At 38.1% G+C, this 17,188-nt stretch overlaps 1 protein-coding gene across 1 annotated transcript; it reads right to left on the bottom strand.

Moving 5' to 3' along the window:
• Positions 1-2,336: 2,336 nt before the first annotated feature.
• On the bottom strand, positions 2,337-4,486 carry s100a10a (S100 calcium binding protein A10a). The gene is made up of 3 exons (XM_027002260.2): positions 4,280-4,486; positions 3,012-3,192; positions 2,337-2,666 (listed from the first exon to the last, which is right to left on the bottom strand). The coding sequence occupies exons 2-3, from the start codon at positions 3,150-3,152 to the stop codon at positions 2,502-2,504; spliced, it is 306 nt and encodes a 101-aa protein (XP_026858061.2). The 5' UTR covers positions 3,153-3,192; positions 4,280-4,486; the 3' UTR covers positions 2,337-2,501.
• Positions 4,487-17,188: the final 12,702 nt, after the last annotated feature.

The following is a 17,188-nucleotide window of genomic DNA, read 5'->3' as shown; positions in this document are numbered from 1 at the left end:
AGTCACTCTTGAGAACAATGTCTGCTGGATTCTGTAATTGTAAAGGGTGCAGTTTCTGAGTCCAAGACCCAAACCGTAGCACAAAGGTTCAAGCCCCACCATTGCCAGGTTACCACTGTTGGGCCCTGAGTGAGGCCTTTAACTCTCAATTGCTCAAATTGTACTTGGTCACAATTGTAAGCTGCTTTGGATAAAAGTGTCTGCTAAATACTGTAAATGTAAAAATAAGTCCTACACTTCTGGTACTGATAGAAAAACTTATTTTCTAGTGTGTTTTTCTTTTTACCAGCAAATACATGTTGTTCATATGAGATTGTTACAGGCAACTGCTAAATTAAAATGAAATCAGTGAAGCAATTTTGCAGGATTCCACTTTTCTGACAATGGCAAGTGGAATGTCTGTATGGTTTGTGCACACTCTCAAGTTGTTATTAAAATCCAATTAGTGGAGTATGGACAGGTGAATCTTAACAAAGAGTGACAGTTAAATAGAGTGTGCAAAGAACATATAGGGAAGTTGGTAAATCAAAAATCAGAGACCTCCTTTTTCCAGCATATCCTAAAATCTGATTTGGTATTTCCATCTGAGTAGACATTTTGACCTGTGTGCTATTTGAAAGTGATTTTAATGGAATATTGCTATTACACTACTTGCATAAGACAGCCTAGAAGCAGAGAGGGAGGGCATGGGTTGCTTTTATTGAGTATGAAACAAGCACTTCAGCTTCTCTGAGGACTAAAGGTGGTGGTGTCCCAAGCTCACCGAGTATCAGTGTAGCCCCCTCAGGGGAAGAAGATACTCATGCTCAACTCTCATGCCCCTCAGTGGAGAAACAGGGCCAAAACACCACTGTCTCGCCCCAGTGTGATCAGCACAGGCAGGAGACATTTCTCCGTCACTCATTTGTGCTACAAGCAGGACTATTTAAAAAATCCTTCACTCCACTTATTAAGATAAATAAAATGGCATGGCTAGGGGAAAAATGCCCACAGTTTCTTTTTAATGAGACTTGTCTCTACTTTTTATAGACACTCCAGTTTAAATAGGTTCAGGGTCTGCAGTACTTTGGACAAACCTGTCAGCCTGTACACACAGGAGACTGTAAGCAATTGCATGCAACTTATTAATGATCCGCTAAACCATAGTACAGATATACTGTCAAGATAACTTGAGTGAATAGTCACATTGTCTTTTACTGACTCAGACATCTATAATCAATAATTTACTGTGTATACATATTATTGCTGATTATGTGTTGCATGTTGGTTATATATTGACTACATGTCCTACCATAGCATTCTTTATACCTACCACAAGGTTATTATAAATGTTTGTTTGAGATACTTTTAAATAAGTGCTTAACTTTGTAATGATAGATGAAGTCATATTTTTATATTCCATTAAAACATTATACAGCAATATCAAACAAATGCAACAAAAACAACATGTTTTACACTGAAAAAAGAGTGAAAATGGGAAACTCTAAGGATGTCTATGTACTTGACTTGTTCTCTCTGGTCTCCAGCCTATAACAACCAGGAGTCACTGAGCAACTTGATGTTTGCAATGACAACCAATAACAGTGACTGGCCACAATCTTGGCCTCACCCACTTATATAAGGCAATCAAAACGAGGAAACATGACAGCGATGTGGAAAAAGAAAAACAGGAAGTGTAGTGAGAGAAGTAAATCAAAATTTGCCATTTGCTTACACTACTGCTCAAAATAAGCAGTGAATGATCATTGTTTTTCCAGTTCCATGGAATAATGTAGGTACCACCTCTTTGCTGCCTGCAGTGTCATGTGACAGAGCTAGAGGCCATGGAGGCTCTAAAACTTTCTGAACAGTCTGTGTGGAGGTGTCAGGATCCAGTTTGGTGACAGCATGGTGAAACAAATATATGGCTATCTGATATGCCAAAGAAGATTAATTGAGTGATTTCCTGTAGTTCACAAGTAAATCTTGTGATTGCCTACAGTTCCCAGATCTGTGCAAGCTATATATATGTTTTTCCAATCTAACACACATAACTTGAGCCTTCAGTTTATTACTAAGCCATTCATGTTGGGTGAGTCAGACCAAGAAAAATGCAAAAATTGGCAGAGTGTTGGCTTTCTGGGACTGGGATTATGGATCATTGGTGTAGTCTTAGACCAGCCCATAGGCCTTGAAAGCAATGAAATATCTGGAGCTATTAAACAAAGTATGCAGGGCAGAGAGCATACTGTCATAAACAGCATGCCATACATACATTCTGACTGGACTTTCACCTCTAAGCCTGGGTATTGAGTGATGACACTATATGAGATTCTGAATTAATTAGTCGCTTTCTCCTCATCAATGTTTTCTCAATTTATTCATACAAAAAAAAAAGTAATCATACATACAAAACTTTGTTTTGAGTTTGACAGGAAATGGTAAAATCTGAAATTTTAATAGACAATGTGATTATACTTTCAGTTTTCTAAAAGTGTACACATTCCTTGTTGCTCCACTGTTTATTTTTGGGCTCCCGTCTTCTTCAGGTGCACCTGATAACACTGTTCGCAGGCAATGGACAGCCCTACCACTAAAGATACAAACTCCTCAAAGCTCACTTCTCCATCTCGGTTTGTGTCCAGGTCCTTCATGATCTTGTCCACTATACCAGGATCCTTCTGAGACTGAAGAAAGACAAAAAAGGACATAAGAACCAACCACACCCAGACTCTCACTTTCATAAGACCATAACCAAAGACTTATCTAAACATGTGTCTACATGTGTCTAGAATTTGCGAATGATTATGTCATATCAAAAGTGGTATCTCATACAAGAATGTTAAGTCATTCTACAAAGAGGCATTTCAGGCAGGCCTTCATGTATAAAATAAATGCGTGAGGGGGAACTTCATAAAATGAGTCACAAAATCTACTTGCTCACAAGCTCACAGAGAGTGAGTCACAGAGAAAAGTGGAAAAGTGTAGCAAGAACATGCTGAGGGAAAGAGGTGAGGAGAGAGGGTCGTTACTTTGAGGAAGTTGGAGAGCTCGTTTTCCATCAGCTCGCGGAGTTCTCTGCGACTCAGGGTGTTGCTGTTCCCCTCTCTGCAGGCATAGCGGTGGAACACCATAATGAGGGACTCCATGGCCTTTTCCAGGTCCGAGGGCATGGCTGCTGTAGTTCCACTGAGTGTGTGTACGTGTAAAAGACTAAGGAGCAGAGAGAAAATAATTAGATAAACAACAGCAAAGTGACCAGTATGGGTACAAAATAGTTATCTCGTCATTGGTCTGTCTTAAGTTGTCAATTGTTAAAGTTTAGATAGCATCAAAATTAATATTCATACACATAAGAAAAATATGTTTATTTCATTGTTTATTTCAGTTTATTGTCAGGATTAACTGTTCTTGGAATCTGTCAGTAATAACTAATATCCATGAGAATAAACATAAGAACTGACCTACACACACTGGCACAAACAACTCTCTCTCTCTCTCTCTCTCTCTCTCTCTCTCTCTCTCTCTCTCTCTCTCTCTCTCTCTCTCTCTCTCACAAACACACACTGAATCACATTAGTAGTTATACAGTTACAGAAGTTTTGGGTAGATGAGCTGATATTAAGAGATGATATTAAAAGACAAAAAATACTATTCAACTTTACAGCTTTTGAATAGTGGTGTGGAAAAACTGAGCACATTGAGAGAAAAAGGAAAAGAGAGGTAGAGTAGGAAAAAGTGGTGTAGAGGACAGAGACCACAAGGGTCACGTGTCATCTTTTTCACCCTTTTTTTTTTCCAGAATACTATGCCCATTTTGAGCCACTCCCTGACAATGTTCTTACATATACAAGAGTTAAGAAATGTTTTTACAGCATGAAAACAGAATAAAGAGACACAAATGAGAAGAGAGAAAGAGCGAGAGCGAGAGAGAGAGAGAGAATTATAACTCTGCAGTTACTTAAGTATCCTAATGTTTAAACATCCATTATTAACAGTTTCAGTGCAATAATTAGTTTATATCAACAGCTAGAATATTAAATGTGAAATTACATTAATAAATTACATACAAACAAAACATCAACTGAATAAAACAATAAAAAGACATTCTCAATATTAAATGACTAGTCTGTATAATGGTGTATTATACGCCTAATCCTGGATCAGGGTTGTTTTATTATATCACTTTACCTAGGGCTGGCTAAAGCAAATTACAAATAAAGTATTACATTCTAAGACAAATATTAAGCCTCTGTTTACAATACCCAAACCGTATAGTACATAAATTGTGAAATCATACCAAACTGCAGTTTGAGAGCAGAGAGTCTGCAGTGCGGTGGTAGAGAAGTTCAGTCCTTGAAATACTTCGCTCTTGAATTTATAACTCGGCACCGCCCTTTGCGCTTGTGAACCGATGCAAAAAAAGAGTGTGAGTTCTCCGAGTTTAGCAATGTGATGATTACTAGGTGACCATGGCCATGGCAACTTTGAAGCCAGTGGGTGTGCGGTATTGCAAATGATCAGTCGTGGAAAACGTCATCATGCACAGGAATATGATCCAGCGGTCCACACACAATATGCTTGCTAATGGTATGGAAAGCCAAAGTAGTCAAAATTCTCATCAAACTAAACGTGATTTGTAAAACGGTGGGAAAAGTGGCGTTTTGGATGCTTTTATGCCGTTCATATAGATAATTACAATTAACAATTTTTCATTTAAAAACTGTACAGTTTTTAAAGACCAAGGCTATTTCTTATTAACAATCTTCTAAGCTGGAAATAATCAGTAGCTCCCATTTGAAGACAGACACAACTCAAACTTGAATAAATAAACAAATATACTCAGAAGCTTTACGACCCACCAGTTCTTGAAACTTTAAGAGACAGTGGGTCCTGACTGCCAAGTGCTAGACTTGGAGCAAGAACACAAGTGTACAAAACAGGGATACTCCAAGACCAATAGTGCTGTTATCTATATTCATTGTTTGGCATCCCTCTTGAGTTTCATTCAATTTTAAACATAGCAAAAGTCTCATGTGTGCAGTTGCTATAGACACTACCAACCTGCACCTGATAGCTAGCTAGCCATCAAGTGTGACACAAATGTGCATTTGTTCCTACAACTTCAGACTAGTACTAGAAACAATTCATGACTGTTCAATTATAGCTACCTTTGAGTGAGCTTTTTTGCAAGCAATTAGTTAGTTGTCTCTGGTTAGTGTTTTACCATTTTAACAGGCTCTGTGATTAACTTGTTTAAAATGGTCCTTTCCTTGATAATGTTGATTGAATTACATTGGGTCCCAGATTATCGAGTGCTGTCATTCTGTGTCTATCTACAATGCAAAATGAAGTTCCTCCGCACCACCTTCCAGCTGAAGGAAATGTTTCTATATAGCTAACTAGTTAGCCAATTGCCTATTTAATGTATGTGCCCATTTAAAGTACAATGTCCAAAGTACCTAACCATGGTCACTACTGGTAGGTCTACTAAACTTCTAGCAAGCTAGCTAACCCAGCTAGCTATGTACTGTATGAATAAATGAATTATCAAGTGAATTAACACATATGTTAATTCCAAAACATAAACAAACTTGAGCACTAGTTTATCAGCTGACAAGATCTGCAGTGGACTGCTCTGGTCTGACCTTGTTCGTGAATGATACGGCAAAGAAATTCAAGTCTATTGGCTGTCAAAAACTGGTAGGTGGAGCTCATTATCTTATGGGATTTTAAACTGACATATAAACACGTCTTTGATGATTTTATAAATTATGCCATTTTTGATGGCTTTTGCAGCATATTTTACAGTGTAGCAAACATATTTTGTGGCGTAAAAACATCCAAAACACCGCTTGTTCGCTGTTTTACAAATAACGCGTTTGGATGTTGCGAATGTTGACTACTTTGGCTTTCCATATAGCGGTGCCTGTAGAGCCAACGTTGTGTGCGGAGGGGAAGTCGTAGAGCCCCAAGGAGAGCCAGCTTTACACCGAAGATAAACGGTTACGTTGGTGCCTTTAAGAGCCTGCGCATAAGCCACATTAAAAATAAGGGCACCCTCAACGGGGGCCGTGGCCACTAATGTTACAATCACTGGCCATCATAACACCCCCGCCCACAGTGTTTCGAAAGTGTTTCCTACAAGTTGAGAATTTACTTGTGGTGGTAAATGTAGCTAGCTAATGTTAATCTATAGCAGATACAGCTATAGTTGATGTAGGTTTGGTGAAGATGCGTTACTTTTGGTTAAATTAGAGTTTTAGAAGAAAGTGGCGACTGGCCAATAAAGGGCTGTAGGGTGGCGCCATCCCTGGTGGTATATTATTTTCATTTATTTTAAAAACAATCGATAACTGAGTGTAGCTAAAATCACGATGACAAGACGATATTTAGGGCCAATCACAAGTCAGAGCGCTACCAAGAATCGCCGACCACCGGCAAATCCCGTCCTGGTCCTATATGAAGAATTCAATAGAAGATAATGTCACTGTACCCGGGTAACCGGCGACGGACGGCAGGATAAATCGGCGCATCGGATGTTCGTCAATTTCGACTCGGGTACGAGTTTATCACTGCGGATTTTCGACAGCGTAACGCATCGTTGCTTGCAAGGAATCCTTTTTTCTCAGAGCATTTCGTCTGCCTTTGGTGAGGTTATGTATATTTCTTCGTTTACTTCAGTTTTAAGTTTTGTTCAAGATATGTAAGATAGGTTACGCGTGTGGCTTTCGTTGGGCTATAACCTTTAAACTAATTAGTTCATGATCGAATTTAGTTAGCCCACTAATTAACTCCATATTAAATCAAACTCACTTCTAGCTAGCTAGATCACTAACGTAGCTAGATAATTAACAGTATTGAAAGTTACTCCAGAGAAAATTATGTCGATCTTCTCATTTAAATTAACAGGAATATTTTAGCTAGCTGGCTAACCTAACCTTACCTACATTAGGCTATCTAGATAGCTATGAAAGTTAACTATGTTCAAAGTCTGCGCTTTTTTTTATCCATTCCCAGACGCGTACCTAGCTATGTCTACGATGAAATTTATTTTTGAATGAGATATCTGACCCAGCTTTCTACCTATGCGAAATAACTAATTTAATCCAACGGTATAGTCTTGATATTATTCTTATTTCTACTATTGTTTTTTTTGTTTTTTTCTGCCGGAAAATGATGGTAACATAATGTTCTTGGGCTTGTTTTTTGTTTGTTTGTTTTGGAATTATTTGTTTTAAACATTTACATATTCTATTTCATATTTCTTTTATTCACAGATCCTGGAGCTGAAATTTAGAATGAGAGCTGATGGAAGTCCCAGCCTGTGCGACTCCAGTGCTGCCCTGGCAGTATAGAAAGCACATAAAAAGAAGCCATAGTCCAGGGCCATTTCTCCTGAGAGTGACTCAACAGACTCAGCAAGAAGGGCAATGCTGCACTTTTGCTTTCATCTAGTTAGTGGAGATTAGAATTTGTCTCACTGCTGGTTGGAAACTTGCTCTTCCTGTTGTAGATCGGCAGTGGATTTCCAAGGCCATTTTCAAGTGGTTGCAATGTAGGCAACCAGACCTGGACCATTCTAATGTGGACAAAATGTGGGGTCACCCCCCCTCAGCCTTCATTGACTCCCAGTGGTATGCCAGCGATTGAGAGATACTTTGGTCAGAGCTTGTGCACTTTTTCTGCTACCATCCTGTCTGGGGCAAGGAGGAGCTCACATTTGCTGGAGTGCACCAGAGAAAAGTCAGATGGAGCCACAGTATCATCTCTCATCTAGACATTGTCCATCGTGCCCAGTTCCCCTGTTTCCTCACCTCCAAGCTGGCATGTGACAGATGTGGCAGAGGGGTCTGGGGAACAGCAGCAGTCAGCTCCTGGAGGACCAGCACTCAGAGGCCTGGCTGTAGAAGCAGATTCAGTTTCTCATGGACTGCAGGGCACTCGTGAGAGCTGTGTCATCTGGACTCATCGCTCCTGTTGCTCTGGGGGATCTGCCAGCATTGCTCCCAGTCCCAAAGCATCGCTGGCTGATGCAGGTATATGCTCAGGATGTCCTGAACAGAGTAGATGAAGTAAATGCCTCCATCACCTTACTGTTTGGCCGCATTCTGAAAATACACTCCACCAAGAAAATTGTGAGGAAGCTGGCAGGGTGGAGTCACGCAACAGCATCTTGGGCCACTAGCAAGTGTTTTTCATGCAAGCTTCATGAACCATTTGAGCCATTGCATTTTCATCTGGGATGAGTGTGATCTCCAAGTGCTTAAGGAGGCCAAGCACTCAGAACTGGAGGCCAAGCTGATGCACCACACAGACGAAGATGTGTGTCGCATCACAAGGGCAGAGGTGGCACTGCATTGCAATAGGGCCACTCGGAGCTGCAGGGAGTTTGATGTACTAATAACATGGTTGATCGAAGAGTATGATGGTGAGAAGGGCTACAACACCACTGGCACTCTGTGAGGATGGCCGAGATCCGGAAGGGTCAAAAGAGACACACCCCCCTGCATCCAGGACCCTCTGTGTGTATAGCTGTACATGCAGAAGGGGACTGTTGTGAAGGGGGGTACATTCTCAAAGCATACAGGTGTGCAAGAGTATCCACATTATTTTAATACTTCCACATGCATATGAACATGTTCATTGCTGTTAAGCATCCGGCTATATATTCACACGTCATTTGTTTAAAACAAATCTTTAATGTAGTTAATATTGAAAAACCAGAATAGTAATTCCAATGTGTTATGTGTTTTAAGGACCCTGGCAAGTGACACCTTTTTCCAAGCTTACCTAGTGGATGGCCTTGCTAGGTGGAATGAAGACTGGAGTCTGGCAGCAGCAGGAAGAGAGCAGCCCTACTCCTGCAGTGGCCTTCAGAGATATGCTGCTAACCAGCTGGCTCAGGAGGTACTGGGGAGAACACTTGTGGACTACACAGGGTCACCAAAGTATACAGGTTAGCCTGAAATGAAATTTCTGGAGAGATAAAAATTAAAAGCTGTAACAGTTAGATTGGACATTTTATGCTGTTTATTTTTTGTAGGGGTGGAATACCTATATGAGCAGACCGGCAATACTCTGGAGAACCATCTTAGCACTTGAGACAGAAGATCTCACAGTGGCAGAAGATGAAGGCTTTGCGGAGACACAGGACTTTGAGGACTTAACTGTCTCTGCATTTTGCCCCTTCTGATTCTGATGGCCCTGGGATATAGACTACTATCTATATTCATGCTTGTGATGACAGTTCACAGGTGACCAGAGGGCCATTAAGGAATCAAGCGTGATGCTTGTTGGATGTGGGCCTGTTGTTTTCAGCAGCAGATTCAATAAAGGTTTTCTTGTCTTTATTTGAAGAGGGAAAATATAATGCAGAATTGTATATAGAAAACCCAATATATGCATTTAGGACTTATTTTTATATGTACTAAGGGGCCATTAAGTCAAATGGGATGTGTGAGATGTTTGCCTATTGTTTTCCACAGCAGGCTCAATAAAGTTATTTTTGTTTGTTCAAAGAGAGAAAATGTAATTCAGACCAATGTATAAAAAACCCAATATAAGCATTTAGGATGTCTTTGCTCCTTATGTATGCTGCTATCTGCATTCAGGTTTGTGACGACACTTTAAGGGGACAAGTTTTCCATAGCAGGTTCAATAAAGGTTTTCTTGTTTTTATTCAAAGAGGGAAAATGTCATTGACATGAATACTTAGACAAGCTAACAGAAGCATGCCGATAATGTTCGCTAACGTGTTGAACAAGAAAGAGAAAAGTGTACCGTGGTCAAGCTCTCCGTGCTTTAGCGATTCACGGTCAATTCATTTCCACTTTAAGTTCTACATTTTATGGTATCTCGTTGCTCACCGCAAAATCACTGCCTCCTAAGCAAAGGGAAACAGGGCTTCCAGAGGTGAAAAATTCCACTGCCAATTAAGTGGTGGCCCTTGGCTATCGCCAGATCAAGTTTGAAAAGATTCTACTGCATCAGTTTTTAATAAATCTATATTGAAGTCTATGTATTTGTAATGATGTTTAAATGCTCAGTTAACTCAGAGAAAGTATAGTTACATATTTGTATGAATTTTCCCATAATGCCAAAACAGTTGTACTAACACGCAAGAGTAGTAGACTTTGACTAACACCAGTGCAAATCTGGACAGTATCTGCTATACCATTAAAAAAAAAAAAAATTAAATGCTGTCTTTAATGGGCTTGGAGACAGATCTGAGGTCTATTTCTCAGAAATTTCCCATAATGCTAAACACTTCCACTACCACATAAGAGTAGGAGCGCTTGCCTATCAGCAGAGTAACGCTGGACAGAATTCACTTTTCCATTTCTTCAAAAATCCATATTAAATCCACATTTGAACCACATTTAGGTGAATTAATGTATTCATATTGTATTAACTGAATTTGGATATCCATTTCTCAAAAATTTCCAAAACATTGTCTTCCCATGCCAAGACAATTCTACTACCACATAAGAGTAGGAAGCCCTGGTTATCATAGTTAACCCATTTAGCTAGCTGTGCTTTTTTAAGCTAAGATAAGCTTGCTTTACAACTGCGAAGTTTTGATATCCAACTTTATAGCTGATTTATATAAGGCCACTGCATTATCTTATAAAATGCAAGCCTTCTTTTGTTTCAAAATGTTTTCTTTTAGTTAACAAAATATACAAATGTTTTTCACTGTGAAAATTAATAAAAGCTCAAGCTGTATAAGATAGCTAAAATTCTTATCTCCCACATGCATCATGCATAAAATCGCATCACAAATACCATTAGTTTTGTTTATATGTAGTGAAGTAATAAAATGAATATTGTTTATTTATTTTGTATTATGGTTTGTGTATGGAAGCATTACTGAAGTGATCTGTGACCTCAGTGTAATTGTCTCTGAAAACATCTGTAGGTTCACCAGGCATAGAATGATACAGAAGTATATTAGAACTTTCATTCATTCAATTATAAACTTTAATAATGCTTCTGCAGACACCAAAGCCACTGTGCATTAGCAAAGTGGGTTATTCTGGTTTATTCCTGAAATAAGCATTAAGTGTTGCAGAACTCCGTGGGGGTCTGTGAGAGGTTCATTGCCTTCATTATTCAACTAGAAACATTTTAAATGAAATAATGAAAAGTTTATTAGTAGGCATGGAGGTGTAAGCATCAGACTACAAACATTGATGAAACCCCTGTGTGTCCAACTAGAAATTTTAACAATGCTCTATTGCACAGGTGCAGAGAGCATCAAGGGCAAGCTGCAGTACAGGGTAAATTAGTGGTGGTTTACAGATATATATTTTGTAATTTCATTGGTACAGGATGACATGATGTGAGAGTTTTTTTAAAAAAAGGGAATCTTTCAATAGAATGTAATGTCAAATATCAATTTGTATAATGATGAATAAATTGATGTTTTAGACACAATAGTGGTAATTTCAAAGATTAATATGCAAGAAAGCCTGTTGTAACAGCATGAAAACTAACTATGGCTAACTTTTTTTTTTTTTTTTTATTCAACAGTGGCATGCTGGACGTGTTTACATCATCCCTGCGATGATCAGGCCACTCAACATCAAGAATCTTGGTAAGAACAGTCATCTAGCCAGTGGTAGTTAGCTAGATAGTTTTTATTTAATAAGGATTATGCCCAATGGCGCAGCATGCAGCAATGAATCTACAGTATCGGTCCATGTCAGGGTTTCCAAACCTGAAGAATTCTGGAGGCTCCTTGCTCTGCACATTTTAGAGCTTTTACTACCTGCTTTGACACCCATCTCAGCTGAGGAAGCGCTTGTATAGGAGCTCATTAGTTGGATCAGGTGTATTTGGAGCAGAGAAAACAATAATGGCAACACTGTGGCAAATATGGGCTTCCAGGGCTAAAGAAGGGAAACCCTGATATGTGACATGTGAGACAACCAATACAATTGGACATAAAAAGCAACCAAAGCCAAAAGTACCACAGCCAAAGATGTATATAGATGTTAAGAATACAGACGATAATGAGAAAATAATTTATTGATAAAACTATATAATTCTTATGTAAAAAAATAACAGCAGTGTCCCGTGTAGTCCAGATATTCATTTACTCCCATTGTAGCTAAGCAGTGCAGTTCCATTGTTGCATGCTGCTCGCAAATGACAACAATTATATTTTATTGATTTATCTAAAACCCACAAAATGTAAACAGGTTTTATTCAGGGTAAAACATTTAAACCTCCCACAATTGATTTTTTTTTCCCTTAAGTAAATGTGTATGAATATTAATATTAATAATATGTATTACACACTTTAAGAGGACTTCAGAGGCCTGGCTTCATTATCTAGAGATAATGGGAGCTAGAGAATGAGCAACGATAGACAGAATCTCATTCTGCAGACAGAATGTAAGGAATCTTAATGGCCTGCTTAAGCACCTGCAAACAGAAGCAGCAGCCTCTGATTTTAAAAGTTTTAATGACCTTCATGAGATGACTGCAGGATTGGTCATTTTTACATTTGCATTTAAATTTCTCCTTTAGTCACAAGTAATACAGTAGAATGTTGTAGAAATGGAATTTCTATTATATTTCTATTAAAAGTAAATGAACATTTTACACAAAAATTGTTTGTATTATTTCTGATATATCGTAGGGTAAAATAAATAAGATGCATTATAGCCTCTTAAGTCAATTAGATAACAATTTTGATGAATGAATAATTTTTCAACAAATTTTAAGCATTTTAGGGAAAATATACAAAGATACATTTTATGCATTCCACTCTGTTCCACACTACTGAAGCAGTGAAGGCACCTGAAAAAAAAGTGTTAGGTGGAGAAAGAGAGACAGCCATTGTCATGAGGTGTATCAAAGGCCAAAATCAACCAGAGATCTTCCAGATCATACAGTTTCATTCTGTCCAGTAATTATGAGAATATTTAAATAACTTATATTGTGAAAAATATTCATTTGACTTTATGTCAGGTACAGAGTGCCATTGTAGTAAGCTTCGAAATGTTGATAGCCCCTCCCATGCTTCCCATGAGACAAATAATGAAATTACCATTGCTGAAAGGACTGTTGGTATGTATGCTCTATCTTATACCTAAAATTATCTAGGCCTCTCAATAGGTGTTTTTAGGGTAAAATGTATGGAAAATGTATGGAAAATGTATGGAAACAACTGGCACTCTATAACTTTGTCAGAAGTGTTTCTTCAAGACTGTCAGTATCCAATTATTAGTGATGATTCCATTGCTGAGCAAAAAGCAGCAGCACTGACATCATCTCTTCTAGCTTCCTGAAACACAATAGTTCTCAGAAAGGTGGAGGGAGGAGAGACCACATAGCATGCTGAATCAGGAGAATGAGGCATCATACATGTGTGGTGTAATCCCGATGTCCTATGATGTCAAGATTGCTTACCACATTTGTTGTCTTGTGCTCAGTATGACATTATAGTACACTGTAGTTATGAGTTTCATAATAGGCTTCTTCCACCCTTTGCCCCAGCTACTTACATTACTGATAAACCTCTTTGGCAGTGTGGTTAGTTTTCATTTATGTGCAGTCTACGCAGTATACATTAATACTTCATGTAATCTTCTTAATTAACATTCATGTGTTTGTTGGGCTTTTCAGTGTGGCCTTTACCTGTGATCAAGCCTTACCACATTTGGCATTGCACACCAGAGACATAGAAGGTCAACCCAGGAAAGGCAGTGTCACGATACACTGATCACGTGGTATGGCTCACCGCTTGCATTGGTATTTTATTGTTGACTGTGTTCACTGTGACTGACCCCTTGTTTGTAACCACACCCCCTTGTTGTGAGTGTACTTCATCACACCTGCACCTGGTTACAACATTTATGTATGTATTTAAACCTCTGTGTTGGTAGTGTTGGCTGTTGGTCATTGTTAGCGTTAGTGTATATTGTTCACAGGTTGTGCTTGGTGTTCATGTTTCTGCCTGTGCCTATGTTTCTATGTCATTATCATTTACATCAAGCTGCACTGGATTGGTATATGTGAGTGCCGTTAACATTTATTGATTCTCCGTGTTTTTACTTTCGTCAAATAAATGTCTGCTTATGTCGAGAGAGGTCTGTGCATCATGCTCTTTGCTCTGCAGCACTTGGGCTGGCACAGGCATTTGTTCTTGTTTTAATGAATGGTAAGGATATGTTTTAGTTGTTTAACTTTCTATCTGAGGCTTCTTATTTATTATGTAATTTACCATGTTTTAGGTACAGTGTTTATCAATTCATTTTGCCAACACATCTGAGGTTTCTCATTTCTTTGTACAAAGTGCAGGTATACTTAAATAGAATCTACTCACTGGTCAATCTAATAAACAACAATTTAAATGCACATTGTAGGCATTCAGTTACTGACTGGAGCCCATTTGTTATAGATTAAGTTAAGTGTTCAGGACATATTGGTTGTGTAGGTGTTTCTGCTCTGTTTACACATACTAGCACCTTAGTAAACAGCTTGCTTGTATGCTGGGTATGCATATAATAAAAGATAAGCTAGAATCTCTATCCATGTAGAGTTTCTGTTAGATATTCTCTAACCATGTGTCAGTGGGCAATTGCTTACACCAGGACCACTGTAGTAGTAATAATATCTTCCAGTTTTCTGGTTGAAATTATATATATGGGACTATAAAAGGAAGGACCTTTTGAAGCTGTCTTTTTTTCTGATGGGATCTTGTCACTGCTTTAAATGGACTTTGATTTTTGTTTCAGCAACCTTTGTGAAAGGCACTATATAAATTGTATTTATTATTAGTCAGACAATAATCTATGGCATGCTCCTGTATGGTAAGTCTATTAGATGTACATGTTCTTAATATATGTATCTAATAAACTGTCAATTTTCTGAAACAGTATATGTAAGATACTGTTCATCACTAACAATTTATTAATGAAGTTATAACTTTGAAGATGTGTTAACCTGCCAAAACTGACTTGTGAGATGTTGTCATGTCTGTCCCACTGGGGTGGATGATCTGATGAAAAGTGGTTACTGGCCTGTCACCATCAGTTTCTCCATTATTTATGCTATAAACAACTTTTTTTTTTTTTCCCCAAGAAATGAAGATAGCAGCACCAGGCTTGTCTTATTTGCATATTTAAAAACGCTCCATCAGAAAACAGTTCACTTTTGCTATGCGAGTTATTTAACTTATGTACTCTGCAGTAATATAAAACAGCTTGTGGTGTGTTTTGCAGTAAACATTGCACATTTAATCATACTGTATTCAATTACACTGGGAAGATATCTGTCTAGTTTCAGCAAAAGCTTCATGGAATGTTTGGCTGTATGATGAGGTCAAAGAACTCTGTGAGAAGTGTAACTTTTTCTTCTGTCTGTACTCTCAAATGCTTGCTGTTTCTGTGGATGGTCATTTTCACAACTTCAAAGGTCCTCCCTTTTGTTGTTCCTTATATGATGACCTCTGTTACACAGTTTGCTTTCCTCTACTTTCCAATGAATAATATGAACCTGTAGTCTAAGACTTCCAGTTTTCTACTTAGCACTGACTATATAATTAGTCACATTAAAAGTCGACGCTGATTCAGTTGATGTATGGTAAAATGCCCTGGACTGTTGTGGAAATTAACATGCAATCAATATTACTATCGTCAGCAATCCCACATCTGGCCACCAGAGGTCCACCTCTCCGGAATACTAGTATGGTCTCAAGTTACTGTTTCGCCTGTTTTCAATTAATACCACCAGCCAGTCTATTTAAACCCACTAAACCAAACACTCAGTATGAAATATTGCCTCTACCATTATTAAGCATTACCAAGCTGTTACATATTATCTTGCCTATTCTGTGTTTTGAACTCTGCTCATGTTTTTTGATCTGTGCCTTCCCTGGTTTTGACCCTGGTTTTGACTTCTTGGAATATCACTTTGCTTTGCCCCAATATTATCCATTTACTTGCAAATGGATTCCTATCATGTCTTTGAGACTCTCCCATCATAATTGCTACCGAATTCATTCTCAGCCATGGCCCTTGAAAATCTAATTGAATGTGTCTGAATTTTTAATTTTTTTAAGAACTGTAAATGAACTGGAATATTTGCAAAGTAACTCAGACTTTAGGGACCTTTTGCTGTTTTACAGTTTTGACATCCATAATGTTTTAATTGATTGTCTTGTTTATGACTCCCTAAATAAAAATGGCAGAATGTACAAAGAAAGTGAAGCTCTGTTCTTCAAATTAAGTGTGTGAACACCCTATTTAGCCAGTGCTTAGTGGGTGGTAATACAGTGGTACAAGAAAAGAAATTAATCAATTTCAGTAGGTCTAGCATTGAAGTGACTGCTAAATTGTGTTTTAGCACATTTGTAATTAGTAGTAGGATTTCAGCCTTTGTTATTGAGAGAAACCTACATGTAGGAACATTTAGATTCTCAGCCAATGTTGGATCTATTTCATCATCTATGTATGAATGCTTTCCTACTCCTTTTTCATCTGGCTTTATCTAAACACAGCATTTTAAACAGTCAGGGTTTAAATTCACCCCTTCCCTAAAACACACACACACACACACACACACACACACACACACACACACACACACACACACATATATATATATATATATATATATATAAATTGTTAGTACAGCACAGCGCATAGTCATAGTCCTCACTTTTATTACATTTTGTTACCAACAGCATCACTTGACATCAGTATCATGTCACTCTGACATACCAAATAATAAAGCAAAGTCAGTTGTAACATCATTTCACTCCACAAAGTGTCACAATATCCGAATGTCTCCAAAATCTGTCAGTTGACATAATTATGTCAACTTGACATCAAAGTTGACAAAAGCAGTTTTTATGACATCTTGTGCTTTAAGCCTTTAGAAATGTTTATGCATGTTTATCAGTTGTCATGAAGGGCTTATGTAGGTGTCATATAGCCTTCTAAACCACATCTTCAGTTACGTGTTAGCAAAAAGTGTTTTATAACAACACGTCAAACCTCTTGTCTCATGCATTTCTGTGAGACTCATGTATGCTAAATTCATACCTTACAAAAATGTTTGTTTATAGTCAAGTTTATTGCTTTGACTGTATTTGATTTGTTGCTATGGCAATAAATAAAAGCTGAAATGTAAATTGCTAAGCCCTACTGCCACATTACTTAGACATGCTTATTAGATGCATTAGATTAGCCAA

This window comes from Electrophorus electricus, chromosome 8 (assembly GCF_013358815.1).
Source record: "Electrophorus electricus isolate fEleEle1 chromosome 8, fEleEle1.pri, whole genome shotgun sequence".
Lineage (NCBI taxonomy): Eukaryota > Metazoa > Chordata > Actinopteri > Gymnotiformes > Gymnotidae > Electrophorus > Electrophorus electricus.
This window is presented reverse-complemented; position numbering and strand designations above follow the sequence as displayed.